At 44.0% G+C, this 20,913-nt stretch overlaps 1 protein-coding gene across 1 annotated transcript in view; it reads left to right on the top strand.

Moving 5' to 3' along the window:
• The window catches only part of PAPPA2 (pappalysin 2), a 198,917-nt gene that overhangs the window by 161,874 nt on the left and 16,130 nt on the right, over positions 1-20,913 (top strand). The window contains exon 20 of the mRNA XM_084851216.1: positions 2,799-2,870. Coding sequence (XP_084707342.1) covers positions 2,799-2,870 — 72 coding nt within the window. The remainder of the gene's footprint in view (positions 1-2,798; positions 2,871-20,913) is intronic.

A 20,913-nucleotide genomic window follows, 5' to 3' on the forward strand; every position in this document is an offset into this window, starting at 1 on the left:
CAGTTGCTGGGGAACATGGGTGGGAGGGTGCTGCTGCACGCGTGTTCTGCTTGTGGGTTCCTGGTTAACGCTTGGCCACTGTGTGAACAGAACGCTGGACTAGATGGACCCTTGGTCTGATCCAGCATGGCTCTTCCTATGTTCTTATGTCACCATTTCTAGTACATGATCTGTGATTAGCAAAGATCACTCAAGAAGTACAGAGCAGGAAAAATGACAGCAAAAGCAGCTGGAGAGAGGAACAATAATGGGGCAATAATGGTTGCTAACAGTTGCACAGAAGAGAAGATTAAGGGCTTCCCATCCCACTCTTCCGTAATCACTATTTTCAAGGAAGAAATTCAATGTAAAGAATATTCCAGTTTTATCACTTGGCCAAAGCTTGGTACACAAGCTAGAGCTCTGCTTGACATCCTTCTGAGCTCACAATTCTGGGGAGGAAAATGCATATGCATGGAAAAGGGACAAATACAAGTATTCTAGGAGGAAGGGCGAAATGAAATGTGGCAAGAGTATTGGTCTGGAAGCAGCTCAAGATTCACAGTTTTATTTAGCTACAGTTCCATTCCAAGCTGTCTTGATACGTTCTGGTTTTGATCTCCTGGATCTCTGGCTGTGATTTCCAGTTTCTAGGTAACTGCAAACTTAGACAACATCATCCTGATTCCTCTCACTGGAATGGCTAAAATACCTCAAATATTATAACTTCTTTGTTTTCCCTAATTTGGGTCTGTTGAGATAAATATTTCTGCAAACGAAATAGAAGCATATTGAAGGCACAGTTAAGGGGGAAATAAAAGCAGATAGTACTGCAAGGAGCCAGGGTTCCCATCCAAAATTGTCCTGCTCCTCTTGGGAACTTTCAGGAAGTATAGGCAGAGTTTCCAGCCTTTAGACACCACCATGTGTCAAGCTGAATCAACCCTGCAGTAGATCACAGGATATGTCTCAGCAAGGGAGTATGGCCTTCCATGGCTGCACTCTAGGATGTCCAGTGTAGGGCCTATAATTCTGAATTGGAAGAAGACCTTGAGTTGGAGTTATCCCATTAGTGCTCCTTTGTGGAATCTCCTCTTTCCAGCTCCAAACCCCCTTGTGAGGTGGAAGCATTCTGGGGGGAATGGGAGGACAGAAGCAAGAGTGTACTATGGTGAGGAGGGTTGTTATTGTGAAACCAAATTCTTCTCCCTTGCCAGGAGCTGTCACTAAAGTACGTGTTTTTTATTTGTTTCCTCATTTTCTTGATCCCTTTGTACATTTTTGATTCGCTTCTCCTCCTGGACTTGATAGTCTCCGAGACTTTGTAGCATTCTTGAATCAGCTTAGCTCTGCTATACTGAATGGGGTGGAATGAGGAAAACAACGAAGGAGACTAGGGAACTTTGAAATGTTAAGCTGGACTGGGCAAAGCAGGTTGAAATATATCAACTGGATCTAACTTAGTTCTTCCTGCTGCACCTTCTTTTTTTGATTTTTGGGTAGGAACTAGCAGTTTCAGTGGGGTAGAAATTTGTCAAGAAAAACATTTAGATTATGCTGACATGGAGCTTTTCCAGTCTTTTTCTGGCTCCTTTTCCCCTCTGCCTTTTGCTTCTTCATGCTTATTAGATTAGTCACTTGAGTGATCTAGCCCAATCAGGGATCGCTCAGTGAAAGGGATAACATCACAATGCTAGATAGCCATGGATTTGGCTATGTGATGGCATAATGAGGGTATGAGGGCAATGTAAATGAATAGGTGAATGTTTCTGAAATGGGTGCTGAAAACTCACCCTGAAGGGGAGGCATTTTCTGGCTGTACTGAAAATATTTGAGAAAAATTGAGTATTTTTGGAAGCTTTCCTAGTTCTTCTCTTTGCTTAGCATCAGGTGAGAGCAAGGACCACTTCAGGCATTTCTAAACTGAAAGCATGCTCATGTAAGTTAACAGGTGTGAAATCTACAAGTAGATAGTTGTGAGTGACAGTTGCACAGGTGCATATTTTGTGGCATGTTCACACAGTAAAATACACCTTTGTGATAGACACACATGTCAAAATACATGTGTATTTTACACTTTTTCCCTGCAGGATACTTTCAGTATAGGAAACACATTCCTTAGAGCATAGCTGTAAGGTTTCATCTCTCCATAACTAGATTAGAGGCTTTCCATTGACTATGTTGTTTCCCCAAGGAAATCCTAATTCTATGCTAAGAAAGTTCAAATTCCGAGCTCAGAAGACATTTTGAAGATCATAACGTTTGCAAATGAGATTGGTTTTGTGTCAACTTGATACTCTATATGTGATATCTGGATTTTTGTAAAATTTAGGATTTTTCTGTTGGGACATGAGCAGACGAGGAAGATGAAGTCACAGTATATGGGGGAAGGATATCGAGGCCCTTATGCAGGGATCTGTAGACAAGCAAATCACATAAGCACATCCTTTTGCAGCCATTACCAAACCTTTGAAACATATTTCCAGAACCACGAGACCTAGAAGCTTGGATTTTTCAAAGAAGTAAAATGCAAATGCTGAGATTTTCCGGAATCCAGATTATGTCCCGCATGCAATATTTCATGTGGAATTTATCATTCTTCACCCATGGAATCTTTAAAGATAAATATTGTAGAGCCAAATAGATCATCGCTCATTCAGGGAATAGTGAATCTTTAATATTTACAGTGATACACGTTTTAAACCCACCTGGGATAAATATTATGAAGGGCAGTATATAACTAACTGAAATACGTTAATTAAATACTGTAGAGTACCTGACTTCCTTGGCCACATGAATCTACTTTTCCCTCTCTTCAGAGCATTGTCTGCACTGGAAGACTGGAGTGGCATCCACATCCAAAAGCCATTCATTGCATTGCTTCCTGCGAGGTAAGCTGTATGTGTGTGTGCATGCATGCAGAGTGGGCGTTGAGTGTCATATCCTTGTACCTTTGTTGTCTTAGCCTTAGTGTCTGTGCCATGTCGTGTTGGCAGCATTATGGAGAGATGTCCAGGAAGACTGACTCCCTCAGACATAGAAATGTGAGTGTTTGTATTTGCCTAAGTGGAGAGACCAACAGTACAACTCAGTACCTGGTTTTGGGCCACCCTACTACAGATTTTGCTACTTAGGCCCAGTGCAAACATGATGCCCCCAATCTCTCATGGCTCAGCATCATGCATTTTCCAGCCCCTCCACTTTATTATGCCATTCCCTCCAGCCTTGGGAATTGCTTTGATGTGATTAAGGGCTATTGCTGTAATCACTTAAATTGTGGTTAACACTACCTAGGGTTTCCATCGTAACCAGAATTTGAAGCTGTCTTCTGGTTAAGGGGGATCCTAGTTAGCTTCTGTTAAGGTCACTGAAGACATAACCTTTAACCATGGTGAAGGTAATTGCAGGAAGGGCAGGGGAAATTTATGCTGTGAAGAGGGGAGCTGCTACCTGAATGTAACCTCTTTGGGTTTTGGCTCCTTGCATCGTTCTTGATTAGGAAGGGTGTTGTCTTTCAGCGGAATTGTTGAGAGGCACAATCCAAAAGCAAGAATAGGAAACTAAACATTTACTTTGGCAAATACAGTGCCATAGCTTGAAGGGACTGTGTGCTCCCTTCCATTAGTGACCATCTGTTCATTTCATGAACACTGATTTAAACATAAAAAGACACCTAAATTGGGTGTATTATAGCATTCTGTGTATTTTCTAAACACATACAAATGCATACAAAACCTGTTTTCCAAAACTTATGAACAATGTTTGTTTTCTTGTTTCTCATATCCAAAACGACACTATGTGGTGTGTCATTCCCTGCTCCCATGCTACTTAGAGAAATAATATGTGAGGGTCGATCTAAACATGCAGCAGAATGAGTAGGTGTAGCCTGAAGGTGGTAAAATGGACAGCACCTCTTCAAACTACAGATAGGAAACATCACATCTTTTAATGTTCCCCCAATCTATCTGCAAGAGGAAAACTAGCATATGAAGGAGAAAGGTTCTAGCTCAGTCCACTCCCTACTGTGCTACTTTTCTATTTGCAGGGAGTTCTTAATGTAGGAGAAAATTTAAAAATGTGATCTCCCACCTACATCCTGAATTGGTACAGCCCATTCTAACACCTCAGGACTGTGACATCCCATTTCCTCTTATTCTGTAGCATTGGTAGATCCAGGTTGAACCAGGTTCAAATTCAGCATTGGATCAAAATCCAGGTTTTAGTTGCTGGCCAGAAGAGGAAACGTTCTGCTTTTTCCACTTCCTTCCTCCTTTTAGCATGCACAGACTGTCCTAGGCCAAGTGGGCATGTCAGGATGTAGCCAACATCTCCTTAGGGAGGCCCACCACATAAGGACACATCTACAGTGGAGACAACCCTATGCATGTCTATTCAGACGTAAGTCCCATTGACCTCAATGAGACTTACTCCTAGGAAACTGGGTATAGGATTTTAGCCTTAATTGATTTCATAGGCATTCCCAGTCACCAAGGAATTCTGGGAAATGTTGTTCTGTGAGTGAAACAATGAATCTGTAACAGAAGTCTTAGCACTGACACCCACCAGCTACAGTTTTGAGAATTCTTCAGAGAATGCCATAATTAAACTAGTATAAAGCTGATAGGAGTTATGTAATGTAGACCTGCCCTTTGCATTGTGGTTCTAGAAAGAACCCCTAACCTAGCCTTAAAAAACCCCCACAGGCTACTTTTTAATGTCATTTGGATTGGTTCTAACTCCTCTTTCTTCTGTGACTGGTGTAAGAATGACTGAACTTCTTTTCTTCTCCTTCCTCCTCTGCCCATTAATCTTTCTGTCCTTTTCAGTCTCTCTTTGCCAAGAGTTGAGTATAGTGAAGAGTGAGGCATGTGTAAACTCAGAAGGAGGGGTGCAAAAGAGGGAAAAGGGTAATGCATTTGGAAAGCTCATCAGGAATAACAGGCGGTGGTGCAGTGGACTGTGAATTACAGAGGCTACTGGGGCAGCTCATCCTTGTGCTATCATGAGAAAAACAGATGGTAACAAAGAAAAAAGAAGAAACTAAAATGGAATGGGTGTGTGTGTGTGTGTGTGAGAGAGAGAGAGAGAGAGAGAGAGAGAGAGAGAGAGCGAGAGAGAGCATGAGCCAGAGTACAGAGTACAGAGTGACCTAGTAGCTCTCTGCTGGAGAAGGATGAGAGGAAACCAGGAACAGGTTTGCAAGCCGTTGACAGTTGCTGATATACTCTAGTAGTCAGAGTGTTCTTTTCCCGTAATAACTATTGATTTGATGAATGGATTGGACTTGAAGCCTGCACCTTTCCAAAGGCTTGAGGGAGATAACCAGACCAGGGGTAGCCATCTGGAGCCAGATAAGCCACACCCTGCTTGGAAAGCAATTTCCTTTGCCCATCCCCAGCATCCAAACAAATTTGAAGATGTTTATTAATTACATTCCCATCTCACCCATCCTCAGAACGGCAGACATTTCCCCCCCAATTTTATCCTCATAACAGCCATGTAAGGTAGGTTAAGCTGAGATGTAGGCCTAGTTCTTACTTGAGGTGATAACCTCTGTCTGTGCTAGTACCATTTCTGATTGCAGGTGTGTGTGTGTGTGTGTGTGTTTGCGCGGGAGTGTATGTGTCTCTGTGTGTGTCACATAGTTCTAACCCCTCCATCTAAAAGAATTCTCTGCACGTAGACATCTAGCATGTCAGAGACAAGGGTTGTAACCTAGTCTTCTTCTGATGTGCCAGTTTTATAGGTGCAGGGATTTTTATTTTGTATGGAGGAGTACTCTAGTGAAAGCCTCCAACTACGTTCTGAAATAGTACACTCCAGACACCTCCTCAGTGATTTCCAGCCTTATAGTGAATGGCCCACGGTTGTGTGGTGGAGTTTAGATTCAGATCTTTCAAGTTTGCTGTACTATGTCTGGGTTCACTATTCACTAAATCATTGGGTAAAAGAAACCTTTTATAGTGTTCTACTTGTAAGGAAAAGAAAATTGTTTTCCAAAATTCTGAGGGACGGACATATTCGGAAGATACGATGTCTGTTGGTGGTTTTGTATGTATTGAGCCAAACCCCAGTGCATATCCTTCATAACTGTCGGGCCTTCAATGTTAGGTGGTGCCAATTTAGTTACAGAGCTTGACTGTGAAGGGGTTGCATTGTGCAACAAAATACATTTCCAGTCCACTGGATCACTTTCTGAAAAATAGAGAGAGCCCTAAGAATATAGGAGTAACTCATCCCTTGTGTAAACAGTAAAAAGATACAACTTCATTTTGAGCTCTTGCTCCTGATGTAGTGGCAAAAATGTATTAAATGATTTTTGACATAAACTACAAGGGTGCTCCAACATTGTAAGAACGAGTAGAATTAATTTTAGGGAGAGCTGTGGTAGCAAAATTATTACTAAGATATTTGCAGTCCATATCTTCAAATACAAACACCTGACATACAAACTCCTAAAGAGGCCTCAGGCCACTCCTGAAAAAGCCTAACCTGGACCTGGAGGACTTTAACAACTATAGGCCGGTGGCCAACATCCCCTTCCTGGGCAAGATGCTTGACTGGGTGGTTGCGGGACAACTCCAAGCACTCTTGAATGAAATGGATTACCTAGAGCCATTTCAATCAGGCATCAGATGTGGTTTTCGGATGGAAATGGCCTTGGTTGCCCTGTGGGATGTCCTTTGCCGGGAGAGGGACAGGGGCGGGAGCGGCCCTGCTGATGCTCCTGGACCTCTTAGCAGCTTTCGATACCATCAATCATGGTATCCTTCTGGTTAGGTTATCTGGGTTGAGAGTTGGAGGCACTGCACTGCAGTGGTTCTGCTGCTACTTGGATGGCCTATTCCAGAAGGTGGTGCTGGGGGAGTATTGCTCTGTGCCTTGGCAGTTACGCCATGGGGTTCCACAGGTCTATTCTATCCCCTATGCTGTTCAACATCTACATGAAACCGCTGGGGGAGGTTATCTGGAGGTGTGGGCTGAGGTGCCATCAATATGCAGATGACACCCAGCTCTACCTGTCCTTTTCATCAAACCCAGGTGAGGCAGTGGCTGTTCTGAATCAGTGCCTGGGCACGGTAATGGACTGGATGAGGGCCAATAAACTGAAACTCAATCCAGACAAGACGGAGGTACTGTTAATGGGTGGTTCATTTGCCCAGCTAGGTAATGTTCAACCTGTTCTGCAGGGGGTTGCACTTTCCCTAAAGGATCAGGTTCATAGTTTGGGGGTGCTCTTGGATCCAGAACTGTCATTTGAGGCACAGGTGAACTCAGTGGCACGAAGCACTGTTTATCAGTTTAGGCTGGTATACCAACTACGCCCTTATCTGGACAGAGATAGCCTAGCTACAGTTATCCATGCTCTGATAACCTCTTGTCTACATTATTGCAATGCGTTATACGTGGGGCTGCCTTTGAAAACTCTCCGGAAACTTCAGCTGGTCCAAATGAAGGCAGTGAGATTGTTAACAGGGATTGACCAATGAGATCTCATTACGCCAGTACTTTTCCAGCTGCACTGGCTGCCAGTCCATTTCTGGGCCCGATTCAAAGTGCTGGTATCAACATTCAAAGCCCTTAACAGCTTGGAGCCAGGTTATCTGAAGGATCTCCTCCTCCCATATGTGCCTGCCTGGACCCTAAGATCATCTTCAGGGGTCCGTGAGCCCCCACCAAAGGAAGTGAAGTGGGTGACTACCAAGAAGAGGGTCTTTTCTGCTGTGGCACCCCAGCTGTGGATTGAGCTCCCTAGAGAGGTTCACCTGGCACCTGCATTGTACTCCTTTTGGCGCCAGGTGAAGACCTTTTTATTCTCCCAGTATTTTCGCATTTGAGCTTCCTAATCTTTTAGCTGTGGTGTTTTAAATCTGTACATTGGTGTTTTAAATCTTTGCATTGTTGCTAGGTTTTATTCTGGTTGTATTGTTATATTGTGGTTTTAAGCTTCTGCATTTTTTATGTTTTATGCTGTAGTCTGTGGTTTTAATTTTTGTGAACCGCCCAGAGAGCTTCATTTATTGGGTGGTATAGAAATAAATATCCAAATCTGTATTTTCAAATTTTGCTTCTGAGTTTATGAGAGTTTCTGTTTCAGTTCTGCCTTCTACTCAATGGGGAACTTCAATGCAACTGAACCAAATTACTAGTATTTAGCAATTATATAACACTTTTGAGTTTCAAAGCAAATAATGTACATTAACTTGTTGCGGTCCTTACAATTATCCTTTAAAATGAGTCAGTATTATTATCTCTGTGTTGCAGATATAGGGCTGGCTGAGGCTGAGAAAGAGTGGCTTGCCCAAACAATTCGTTAGTTCATGACAGAGGAGAGATTTGAACTGGGGACTTCTTGATTTGTAGCCCAACTCTCTCTCTCTCTCTCTCTGACACAGCCCTTAGGTAGCTAGCTTATTATTGCTACCCACTTAATATGTCCACAGTTTGCCTCAAATGGCACATAGGGCTGCAGCTTGAGGTGCTTGCATATCTGTAGTCTCAAATGGGGCCAACATGATGTGCAGTGAGGCTATTGGATGTGCAAAAATGGCAGTTTTGCTGAGGCCTAGGATGTTAGACCAGTTTTGATGCCTGAGGCATATTTTTGAGACATACAGTGAGAGACTCATAATGCCCCCCGTCCAAAAAAACTTAAATTTTCACACCACCTAGAGAGTTGGAATTTGGCAGAGATGTAGGCCATGATTTCTTGATTTTTAGAGAAGTCTGAAAGTGGGACATTTGTACACCTCTCCACTGCAGTTCCCATAAGTAGAACCATCTAATAGAGCCCCAAATAATTAAGTACACTTCTTAGGAAGCTGAAATTTGGTTGCAGATGTGGCCCAAAGCACCCTGATTACTAGAAATGTCTGAAAATTTGACATGTTTAGTTCTAACAGTCAAAACCCAGAACATGACACTTCTTTCATGATGGAGGCCAGCACAAAGCAAGCAAAATTACACACGGACTGCAATGTTGGGTGGTGGGTATTCTATTACCCCTCACACACTGAATCAGCCATCAGAGGTTTTTCCCTAGCTGCTGGGAACTTGGATCTACACTTGCAGAGTGCAAGCTTTATTCATGAGCGACTTTATTTATAACCCATTTATAAAGTATATATGTAAAATGGGATGTTTTGGCATTACTGTGAAAAAACATCTCAAGATTGTGTGAGAGTCACAATAAAATTGGAAAAGTTGAGGATGGAGAAGAAGGATGCTGTGCAAAAGACTCCATTCCTCATGCTGGAAAGTTTAACAAGAAAACAATTGCCAGGCCACATCAAGGTCATGGTCCATCTACCCCTTCATTCTGGTCTCCGGTGGTGGCTTGTACCAGCTGTTTCGGAGGATGGTGGTGTCTCCTTTTAATCTTACTGTCGGTTGAGGCTGGTTCTGCCTCAAAAGACTTGGGTTTGTGATAATTTGACAGCTAATAGTACTCCAACTGGCTCTGCCTTTTTGTGGTAGTGTCCACAAAATTGTTTGCAATTGACACCAGGGCTGAGGGTTGCTCTGTGTGTGATGATTGTCCTACACTGGACTGGTATCCATGTGAGGAACAAAGCAAGTGGGGAAAGAAGAGGTTTTCCCAAACTAGCATAAAGCAACTAGTGAACACTGGGGATGGCGATAGTCAATGAAATCTTTAGAAAGATTGATGGAGGAATAAGATGGTGATTAACACACATTGTTCGAATGCTTAGTCATATTGATACACAAATGTGATCTTCAAAATACACAATTTTATATGATGCCAAAGTATCATCTGCTTAACAATTAAGTTCAACCATCTGGAGTATACACATTACTCTGAAGGATTGACACCCAGCAGTGCCATTGCCCAACTACTCCAACTGTCACTGCTCAACAGGAGGCTGGTTCTCATTAAGTTTTCATGAAATTCGCCTCCTGTTAAGCAGTGACATTTGAGTGCTTGGACAATGGAACTAGTGTTCATGGGTCCTTCAGAATCATCTATACACTCCGTACGGTTGCACTTGACTATGAAGCAGTTGATGCTATTGCTCCATGTATAGTTTTATAACTTCTTGAGGCAGGTGATACAGAAGGGGTGATGTGGATGAAGAAGGCCCATCGTCAGTCACGCCGTTTCCAGAATGTTCAGTTTCAGTCAAAAGTAGGATATAAGATGTGCCCCCAAGTCTAAGGCTGGACACAGAAAATGTCTTTTTCCGGAGAGAAAGATGGGGTGATAGCCATCATTACTTATGGTACGTGCGCTCATCCTACTAGTTTCTCTGCTCAAACAAGTTTCATAGAACTCCCCAAACCCAAAAAATCTCTTTGAACAGAGATGATGGTGGGATAAAGGAAATGAGTGTCCAAGCTATGGGTGGGACAGGGGGACTATTTGCTTGACACGAAAGCCCACTGTGGGTTATTTAAGTCACGGTGAGGCTGCGCCTTGCCATTTTGAATATGTAATCCCTGCTTGGGGCTTGTTGTGTCATGCAAACCTGGTGAGCATGGGTTATGCAAAGGTTAAACAACCGCTGCGTAAGCCACAATGAGTGCACTGTGTCATCTGAACCTGGCCACTCTCGTGGCACTTTCAGCTATCTTGAAAACCATTTTGTCTCCAGCCAGACTTGGGGTTGAAACAGGATGCCTTAGTGGCCATCTCCATTTCTTGCCAAATATTTCTGCTCCTCCTCCTCCTCTTCCTCCTCCTCCATTTTCACTTCTTCTACAGAAAGCCTGCACTCTGCCTTAAGGCAGTATAGAATATTGAAACAAGCTACCAGCAGGGAAGAGACTTTTGGAGCGTATTTGCAGGAAAACTACTGGCGGTGGTGGTGGCAGCGGCAGCAGTTGGAAGATGGAGGCTGCAACATGTCAGTTCGGCACCAGGCATAGGGGCTTTTGGAGAGGTACATGGCCAAGCCACTTTCATGAGCCTGATGGAAAGGAAATTAAGAGAGAGAAGGGTTGTGATAACTCTGAGGTGCAAAACATACAGAACATTAGAGTAACTCTTCTGCTCAAAAAAGAAAGCTGCAGAGGAGCACTAGGTGTAGCCACACTCACAGAAGCACACGGGCTTGGGAAGGATGGCTGCTGCTTCTCTGACCCACACCGAAGAAGCAGTGGGAGTGAAATTCTTAACCCTGTCCCCTTGCAACCTCACTCCAGCTACTTCTCCCTCAGCTGTGGTTCCTAGAGATGTGTATATCGCTTTGTGCACTTAAGTATGTCTCCCCACAAATACTAAACAGAGAAGACAAGAAGGCATTTTACATGTTCACCTGAGCAGGGACCAAGGAACAGCTGCTTCCTATTGAATGAAACCCCTCAACCGAGGGAGCGTTTGAAAGTGCCGAAGCACCTCCATCATTTGTTCAGTGTGTTTTTTCTTCCCTGTTTAAGATCTGCAGTATAAACTTGGCAGAGGCCAAACAGGGCAGGAGGCCCCTGTGGGTTTGGAGCTTGTTTTCCATAAGCCATTCTGTCCTGTAGCATGCTTAAGCAAGGCTTGGCTTGGCAGGAGATTTAAAGAGGCAGGCTGCTGTGAGTAGCAATTTAGCCTGCTGCTGTCTGGCTGGAAGTGTAACCCAAAAGATGGAAAACACAGACACAACAACCAATGTAAGACATTAAGTTAGGTACAGAATTGGGACAATTCATTTTTGTACTACATGATCACACAGGATTGTTTTAAAAAATGAAAAACTGTGTTAGAAAGTCACAAAACATCCATATGAAAATCCCTGATTAATTTCAAGTACTGCCAAATAATGGATATGTCTGGAAGTCCACAAAATTCCTAGTTGTTGGACCTATTTCCCCAAAACCTTTATCAGGAACTAAATTGCAGTTTTGTTTTGTAATCCATATAGAAAGCCTTGGTGTTTGCTTACACACACACATATCTAAAAGCTGACTAGAGTCAGAGGGAATTTATTTGGGGAAGTCAGCAGAGAACATGAGCCATTAGAGGTGCGATAGCTTAGGAAAAGGAATCTGCCAAAACGTCCCCATTCTGGTTTCTTCTCTCGTTTGCACTCCGGTTCATTTAATACGACAAAACCCAAGTAGGATTCTTTCCTTCCTTCTTTCTTTCCTTCTTTCTTTCCTTTTTTCCTTCTTCTTTTCCTAGCCATTGAAACTCATTTACCCAACAGGGTTCTTGTGAACATAAACAAACATAGGCAAGTGTAGTTATAAATAATGACTAGTCCCACTCCCACCTAATAAATCCTAAGAAAAGTTGGTGTAGCATAGTGGCTGGCTACGAAACTGGACTATGAATCAGGAACTCCTTGGTGTGACTCTCATCTTGGCCATGGAGGTGGTGGCCTTAGGCAGGCTGCTCTCTCTTTCAGTCTCAGCTTCTCAACTTGAATTGCAAATATCTCTGCTCCATTTCCTGTTCCACGTTAAAAGAATCACACAGTCATACAAATAGTGCAAGAGAGGCTCAAGGTGATACAAAGCCAATTGCATGAAAATCCCATTAAGGAAGGACTAAGACCTTTCAGGAAGTGTCCCTGACCCTAAGATTGGAAACGGGTCCCAGGGATGGTCTGTCAGTGCTGTTCTCTGCTGTCTTTCATTTGTTCAGATCTTACTGGTTAGGAGGAGTAGACGTATTGCAACTTCACCTACGCTCCTTTTAAAAAAAGGTGGTTTAAAGTGGTGTTTTATTCATTTAATTGCTGAAGAATTTGGGCTTTTTAATTGCAACCTGCTTTGAACAAAGAATAAGCATGGTAAAATATTTTAAATGAATTAGTTCTGTGAGCATGTCTGACTTATGAATATGATAGAGATTGTGATAATGGCTGTGTTCAGAAGTCACAATAAGCCAGATTTTATTTTATTTTTCCTAATTCTGGCTTATCATGAATGAGCAACCAGGCTAGTGCATGCTGCTTGTTCGCTCCTGCTTGGCTCCTTCTGCCAGCAGGAGCAGCTAAAGAAACCAGGGACTTTCCACCTGTGGTTTATTTAGCCTGATGTCGGAACCAGGAACTCCGGGTTGCTCACAATCTGGAGCCATAAGCCGAGAACAAACTCTGGGAGTTAGGAGAAGAACAAGCCACAGTTCTCAGTTCAGGTGTCATGCTAAACAAACCATGGGCCGAGAGTCCCTGTCTTGTTTAGATGCTCCCTCTGGCAGGAGGAGCCAAGCAGGAGCAATCAACCAGTTGCATCAGCACACCTGCTTGTTCACAATAAAACAGAATTTTTTAAAAACTTGGCTTATTGTGACTGGGTCAGTAAACCAGGCCAGTGACTTATACCTAGAAGTGCTTGCATTTTTTGTTTTTGAGCAAAGAGCATATCAAGGGAAATGCTTTTTCTTAGAAGCAGGGACGGGGCAGGGGGGATCATGGAAAATAAGTAACAGAAGGGATGAAAGAGTGTGCTGTAACTTTGCAGATTACCTTAAATTAATTAAGGGAGCAATCCTGTGGCTGCTAGTCAGTGGCTAGATGGCCATAGGACATGTGGTTTTCCGGGAACTGACCTTGGAGCCCGCGCTCCGAGGTCGGTTCCCGGAGAACTGACCTTCCCCCTCTTCTGCCTCGCAGGCAGCGCAGAACAGCCCCATGCTCTGCGCTTGGAAGAGGAGTGCAGAGCGGCCAAAATGGGGCGTTCTGGGGCAGGAAAGGTGGAAATGCCAGTATGACACATCCTATGTGTCATGCAGCAGCCTCCTCCCCATCTCCACCTTCCCACGGCTAGACAACTGAAATCGGCTGTCTAGCTGCAAATGCAGGGCAGGAGAAGCATGGAGGGGACGGTCCCCTCCCTACTTCTCCTCCCCTGCATTGAATAGGCGGTCGCCTCCAAGTTTGGAGGCAGCCGCCTATCCCCATAGGATTGCGCCCTAAAAATAGTGGCTGGAAATTGGTTCACTGATGAGAGCTATATTGCAAAATATATAATGGGCAGCATTTTTGTGGTTCCTCTTCTTTAACTGGATTTAGTGTATTTCCTATGTTAGTTGTACCTTTACATTCCTGTTAGCTGTACCTTTATATTGTGTAGTGCCAGGGTTAGAGGTAAGCTGGGCAGATACAGAATTTAGAATGATAGTTGGTGGTTTATATTCTGGAGAGAGAGGGAGGCTACTGTATGCCTGCCATTTAAAAAATAATCGTGAAGGCTTGTATATTTACAAATGGTGCAAAGAGAAACTGTCCTCTGTCCTCATAATGCTAGAACCCAGTGAAATTGGCAGTAAATTCAGGACAGACAAAACACTTTTTCACACAACACATTTTGCTGTTGGCTTCATGCTTTACTGGTAAGTCTCCCAGAGGTATCTGGCCAACCACAGTTGGATTGATTACTGGATTACATTGGCCTTTGGTCTGATCCAATAGGGCTACTCTTATGTTACTCTGGCTAATGCCAGAGATGCCGCAAGACCTTTTGATGCCATAGATGTAAAGGCCAAGTCGCATCACCACCACCTTCATTAAGTAATGTCACCATTGGGAAGTTTCCCTTCCCAAGCCCAGTGAAATAAATACATACATTTTAATGTGGTTTGTGCAGGGGAACTTCCCATCCTGGTGGACTGAGCCCCGTGAGTCCCATTCTGCCAAGCTGTCTCATGGTGAGGCCACCTCTGGATAATGCTTTCTGCTTTGAGGCAGCAGGATTCCTGCTCTGAGGTAGCAGGATTTCCAAAAGTGTATGATACTGAGAGGACACCTGCATATGGGCTCTTTTGAAGCCTGTCCCACTGCATAACAGGCACTGTTCAGGTTTTCTGTACTAGATCAAAGCCATGACTGTGATTCTAGTGTTCATCTTGATATACCAGTTTGAGAGAGAGGGAGCGCATGCAGGCAGGAGGTGGGAAATGAAGAGTAAAATGAAAGGCATTCTACAACTGTTGAATGGCCAATAAAAATATTAAACCCAAACAATGAATATGGTTGTTTCCTCCCACAGTCTGCATTCCCCACTCATTCCAGTGGGCAGTCTGAAACAGCCAAGAACTGCTGGGCTCATTGCCTTATCAGTTTGTACGTGTGTGTGTGTGTGTATGATAGAGAACGAGAGAGAGAGAGAGAGGTGCACACAGAAGCATAGTACAATACTGTAATGCCGGAAGCCTGCTGCAAAGAAATTGCCTCAGTTTCCTGCCATTTTCCTCAGGCGTCTGTCTATGCTTTCCTTGGTTTCCTCTTTCTTACTCTATTGCCTATTCTCCACCTTTCAGCCACTTTGACACTGGGCTACCTGGCCCTTAGCTTCTCAGCTTGCTATGTAAAGCTACTCTTGTCCTGATATCTGTATAAGATTTTAATCCCAGCCAAACTAGCCATTTTCCCCTTGCTTGTTCCCCGCAACCCTAGGGGCAGTTACAGGTCCAACCAGTAACCATCATATGACCCTAATTTGAATGTCTGCAGACTTCTTTTCCCCCACTTCATTTTGGGTCACTGAACATGCAGACATGAACTCAGTTCTCACGATCACAGGGCAGTTAATAAACTATGGTGGCTTGTTAACTACCCTGTGTGTGCCAGTCTCATGCCAGTGCCAGGGGGATTTGCATAATTGCCCTCAGCAGCTCAGCTTGTCATGCCGTGCAAACCTGGACAGGGTGGCTTGTTGCCATGGTTAACAAGCCACCCAGAACTTATGGGCTGTTGTAGGACAAGCCACCCAGAACCCATTGGTTGTTGGGGAGATTATGCTCATTTCCCCCAGATGTGACCGGCACATGCAAAAGGGGAAATAAGCCACTGACCTGGTTCGCACAATATGACAACCCACAGTAGGTTGTCACCCTTGTTTGTTTCAGAGTGACTTGTCGTGTTGTCTGAACCCAGCACGGTAGCTTAAGCATGGGTTGTTAACCACACACAAGCCACCCTGAGAACCCATAGCTTGTTGTGATATGCAAACCTGGCAGTGTGGTTTGTGCATGTTTTGTTGGAAAGGCTACAGAGATGCCTGGCAAGAGTGGTGAAAAACATGACTGCTCCTCACAGTGCCCTCCACCCCTCCTCCTCCAGCTCAGCACTTCATTTGACAGCAGCCGGCTTTCTCCGCTTGTGAGCTGAGTTAGCACAGCTGTGCATGTATGTGGGATCGACTGGCTAAGCACGTGCAGCCCAGTTCAGGACCACTGCAATTCGGGAGGGGGCATTTAAGTTTTCCCTCCTCCTGTTTCATGCCGGAATCCCCCTGCCCACAGAGGTATTAAAAAAAGAAAAAAAGTTTAAATTCTTTCTTTAACTCTCCCCCCATGGGGAATTTCATCATGAAAACAGGAGGAAGGAAAGCTTAAATCCTCCCTCCTGAATTGCCTTGGTCCAAAATTGGTGGTGCACATGCTTACCCAGAGGTAAGTCAATCACACATACATACTTGCATGGCTGTGCTAGGAAGAGGAATGTTGCTCTTCGTAGCACACAAAAGGAGGCATTTTTTTAAGTGTTAAGAAAGAAAATAAAACTCTCAGCCATTTCGTCCTAAAAAGTAAGGTAACCTCCCCCCCGACCTCACTCCAAAGATACGGCATATATATGTCAATGCAGGTGCTTCGCAAGGCAAGAAAAAACGGAGGGAGAGTGTCATCCCAGCAGGAGTGCAGATGAGTTGTGCTGCAAGGTCCCTGGGATGCATGCTGGGAGCAGATGGGAGGACAAAGGGGGAAATGAAACACAGCAAGCCAGCAAGCTCCTGATCATCTGTCAGCAGCAGTGTGGCCAACCCACCATGGCTTGTTTTCAGCATAGTTTATCAGGACCTGCCAATCCAGACTTCACAGCTCTTTTTCCTCCCCATTGCCCCATCCCATGGCCAACATCCACTTTACAGCATCTTGCCTAATTAAGGGATTTGGAGATCCCAAAAGCGTGCACGTTTTTTGTGATCTTTTGGTTGGCCTAATAAGGTACTACTATAATATGGGTTTTGGAAACTGCATAAGGAATTCCAAAGCGTTAAAGGCCCAGGTTACATGTGACAAAGGTCATGGAGAAAGTGATTACTGTGAAAACAGTACATAAGTACCAGTCAGATGTAAATGGATTTCCCATGTGTGCTGGTTCCACACAAGTGAATGGCAGCCCAGGCAGAAGCCAGGTATCGCCAGCTCGGGCAGAAACATGCATATGGGCTTCTTTGTATGGTTAAGTGCATTTTAGCCCCATGGGCTGCATGGTTGACTTCCATTTTACAATCATTCGTTGTGTGCTTCTTTATGGAACTGTAAACTCAGAAGATAGCAATTACATGATAGAAGATAGTAATTGGGTTTATATGATCACTTACCCCAGCATGAAAAGGAAGTGAGTTCGTGTTGGTAAAGCTGCCAACTACAATTTTTATCCACATCAGTTTAGTGCATTATATGAATGCACCACTATGTGGCGAGAACCGGTATTTTCTATATGAGAGCAAATCCTTGCTTCTTTCTGATTCTGTTAACTGCCATGAGCCGAATTAAATCTTCCCAGTCTCTGATTATCACAGCTTTTTTCAAGGTATTTGAGCCAGATAGATTTCCTTCTGCAGAGTGCTCAGCCATTCATCTGTGGCATGAATGCTAATTAAAGGTGGAAATGAAATACCTGGTCCTGTGTTCACAACTCAAAAGATTATTACTTCTAGTATCTGGTATACACAAAGGCATGTTACGATCTCTGCTAGGTTTTGAGTGTGCAACCACCTGAAAGATAACATTATGTTTGTTTCTAGTAATGAGACCGTAACAGATTTTGTGGTTTATTTGCACCTATTTTCTCCCTTTTTCATACTTCATGCTGGAAATGAGCCTTCCACATAAATCCAGGGAAGTTACTAGCCCACAACAAATGTTACTAGTTACTTACAAACAAATGCTGTATATAAGTCATTTCTGATCAAACTGAAAAAGAAGAACCCAATCTCACTCACTTTACAACTTGGCTACCTGCTTGCCACAGATGAGTGGCTACTTACAAGTTTGGCTGTTAGAAGGATGTTTTGTTTGATAAAGACATTCTAGACCTGGATTAGGACTTGCTGTTTTTGTCAGGAGAAGGGGCACAAGCTGTGGGATTATGGTAGGTATTTACTGCTGGAAGATAAGCAGCGGCTGAACATCCTCTTTTGACCTCTCTTACTCTGAGAACCTGAATGGTAACTCTGCAAGGAGTAGCTGGAGGAAGGCGCACTCAATTCATAAGTAGTTACTGGCCATTAGGGAACAGGAGGCAGAGCCCCATTGACTTGTCACCTTTGCCCCCCTCCCATACCCACAAATAGTTTAATTCCCCAACGTTGTTATTGTTTTGTTGATTTTCCTCCAGCACAGTGTCACAGAGCAGTTTTTATCAGCAATGCAGTTTTTCTCTCATTCAGTTGCTGAACTGCATGTTCAGGAAGGAGAGAAGCTTTGTGCATGCTTTGTTCTCCTTCTGCTCATCACAGGCCCAGTGCAGGGCTGATGCTGAGGATCCCAAGGTGCCAGGCAGTGTGCTGGAAAACTCCGACCTACCTGGATGTCATATATGGTAATACCGCCCCGCCCCGCCCCGCCCCGCCCCGCCCCGCAGCTCCAGGGGAATGCAGGAGAACAAGAGAGGTGGACAGGGTTAGGAGGATGCATGCCTGTGATTTGTTTTTCCTTGCTGGGCATGCTCAGAGTGGTGGACTTTTTCTGTTCTTTCGGTGAAGGAGGACACTTTTTGTGAGTGTAAGACAAACACAATATATCGTTCTGAGTTCTTAATGAAGGAGTGAAAAAGTAATTGAGTGTGACTGTTAATAAATTATAATAATACAATTTTTTAAGAAGAGTGTGTGTGTCTGTATACAAAAGGCCAGTCAGCTCATCAAGAGAATCTAAACCTAAAACGGCATATAATGACTCCTTTTTTTTTTTTTTGCTGTTTTTGGGTTGCTGCTTTACAGTGCAATCCTATGCATGTCTACTTGGAAGTAAGACCCATTGGGGTCAATGGGGCTTACTCCTGCATACGTGTGTATAGTACTGCACCCGTAGGGTATAATCCTATGCATGTTAAGATGGGAAAAAAGCCCTACAACTCTCACTATGTCTTGTGCTGGGACATACTGGGAATTGTAGGGCTTTTTTAATGTAAACATGCATAGGTTTGCGCCTTTAATCTCTTTTCTGGGTCTTTTGCCTTTCTCTTTTGGGAGCCATCTTTTGAAATCTGTTGTTTGGGCAATTTTCTTTTCTTTTTAAAACTGTTTCTAGTTGGTTAGGCTGACAAATATTGCCCTTTTTTGTTTTGCTTGCAAAATATCTTGTTGGCAATTGCATTGTTCATTGCTTTGTTAACAGTCTGCTTGTGGCTGGGGGAATATTTTTTTGTCTTTTGAAAAATTTGCTGGTAGTTGCCTGGCAGTTCCGTGGCTGGGCTTGTTTTTCCTTTGGGAAAAATCTGCTGGTGGGTGATTCCTATGCCATCGGATTTTGTTTTGTAAAATCTGGTGGTGGTTTCCTGGCAATGCCTTGGGGGGGCATTGTTTTTCTTGCTGGTGGGTGATTTCTTTGCCATGGGATTATTATTTTTAATTGCCTTTAAAAAAATCTGTTCACGGCTGCCTGGCAATGTCCTGAGTAGTGGTTGGTTTCTGTACTGTGGGTATTTCTACTTTAAGCAAAACCCCTACAAAAAACCACACCTTTTCCGGAGCTTCCTGCTTTCGGCTTCTTTGTGGGATTAGGAAAGGCTTCTTTACACCGCAGCCACATGGTTTGAACTGAGGGGGTGCCTCCCTCCCCCCCGGCATGTGTGCAAAGGAGCGGGGGGGGGGAGTCTTGTTTTCATAGCTTAACTTCTGCTTTACTGTTTTCTTGCAGCCCCCAGGAAACCTCTGACTTACTTCTGAGTAGACATAAAATGTAAGATTGTGCTGTAAGTTTACAACCCTAGGCACACTTATGTGGGAGTAAGCTGCATTGAACTCAATGGGACTTACTTCTGTGTAGACATAAGATCATCCTGTAAATCTGCAACCCCTGGCACACGTATTTGGGAGTAAGCCCCATTGAACTTAATGGCGTGCTCTGAAGCAACAGAGGATGTTGCTTCCTGAGCTTGGTGGGGTGGGGGATCAGATGTGTCTCCCTTCATTGCAGGGAGGCATTTTACCATCTTCTCCCTCCAACTGAGAAATGCAGAGGCAGGAGATGCAATTGGCAGGCAATTCTTGCCCTCGCTTCTGTCAAATCTCACCCTGACCATGCCCCCCCAAACTGAAAATAAATGCCCACAGCAGGCAGACGCAGCGGTTTCTTCTGCTATTGGAGAGTTTCACAGGGAGGTCATGGCGCTCCTGTTCCGTGGGCTGGAAAAAATAATTTTTTTGCATTTGAGGAAAACACCAGATAGGCTGGAGGAAATGGCGGGAGACACCCTGGAGGGTAAGGGCATCATCTAAAGAGCTTGCAAACTTGCAAGAGAGTGCCAGCTCAATAGCAGGATAAAAGCTCCATGTGATGAACCCCTGTGACTGGAGCAATGGCGAAGGGGGTCTTCGTAACAATTTGTGTTGTGTGTGGCTCTGAGGTGTCTGCATGTGTTTCCTGTGTGTGCGTGTGTGACTGAGTGTGGAGTGCATGGATTTCTACGTGGAGTGATTTCTAGCTGCCCCCCTTGCTGCCACCATTGTTTTGCAATGATGAGCTTAAAGGGACTTGATTTAGTTTTCTTCTCTCTGCAGTGCAAGTTGTTGCTAGAAGAGGAAAATGCTTTTGGCTGTATGGATGATGATGATTTGCAAAAAGACGGATTTTGGATGTTCTCAGAACTTGCTGCCCATGCTTGCTTCTGAGTAATCCGGGTCCCCTTACTTCTGAGTAAACATGCCAAAGCTGAAATTTTGTACTGTGCTGCTTCTCACTGCTGCTTTTGAGTAGACATGTTAGTTTTGAGTTTCAGGAATACTTTATGGTAGACATGCAAAATTTTGGAG

Source organism: Heloderma suspectum, chromosome 4, assembly GCF_057233095.1.
Source record: "Heloderma suspectum isolate Gila_16-S chromosome 4, 16-S_ref, whole genome shotgun sequence".
NCBI lineage: Eukaryota > Metazoa > Chordata > Lepidosauria > Squamata > Helodermatidae > Heloderma > Heloderma suspectum.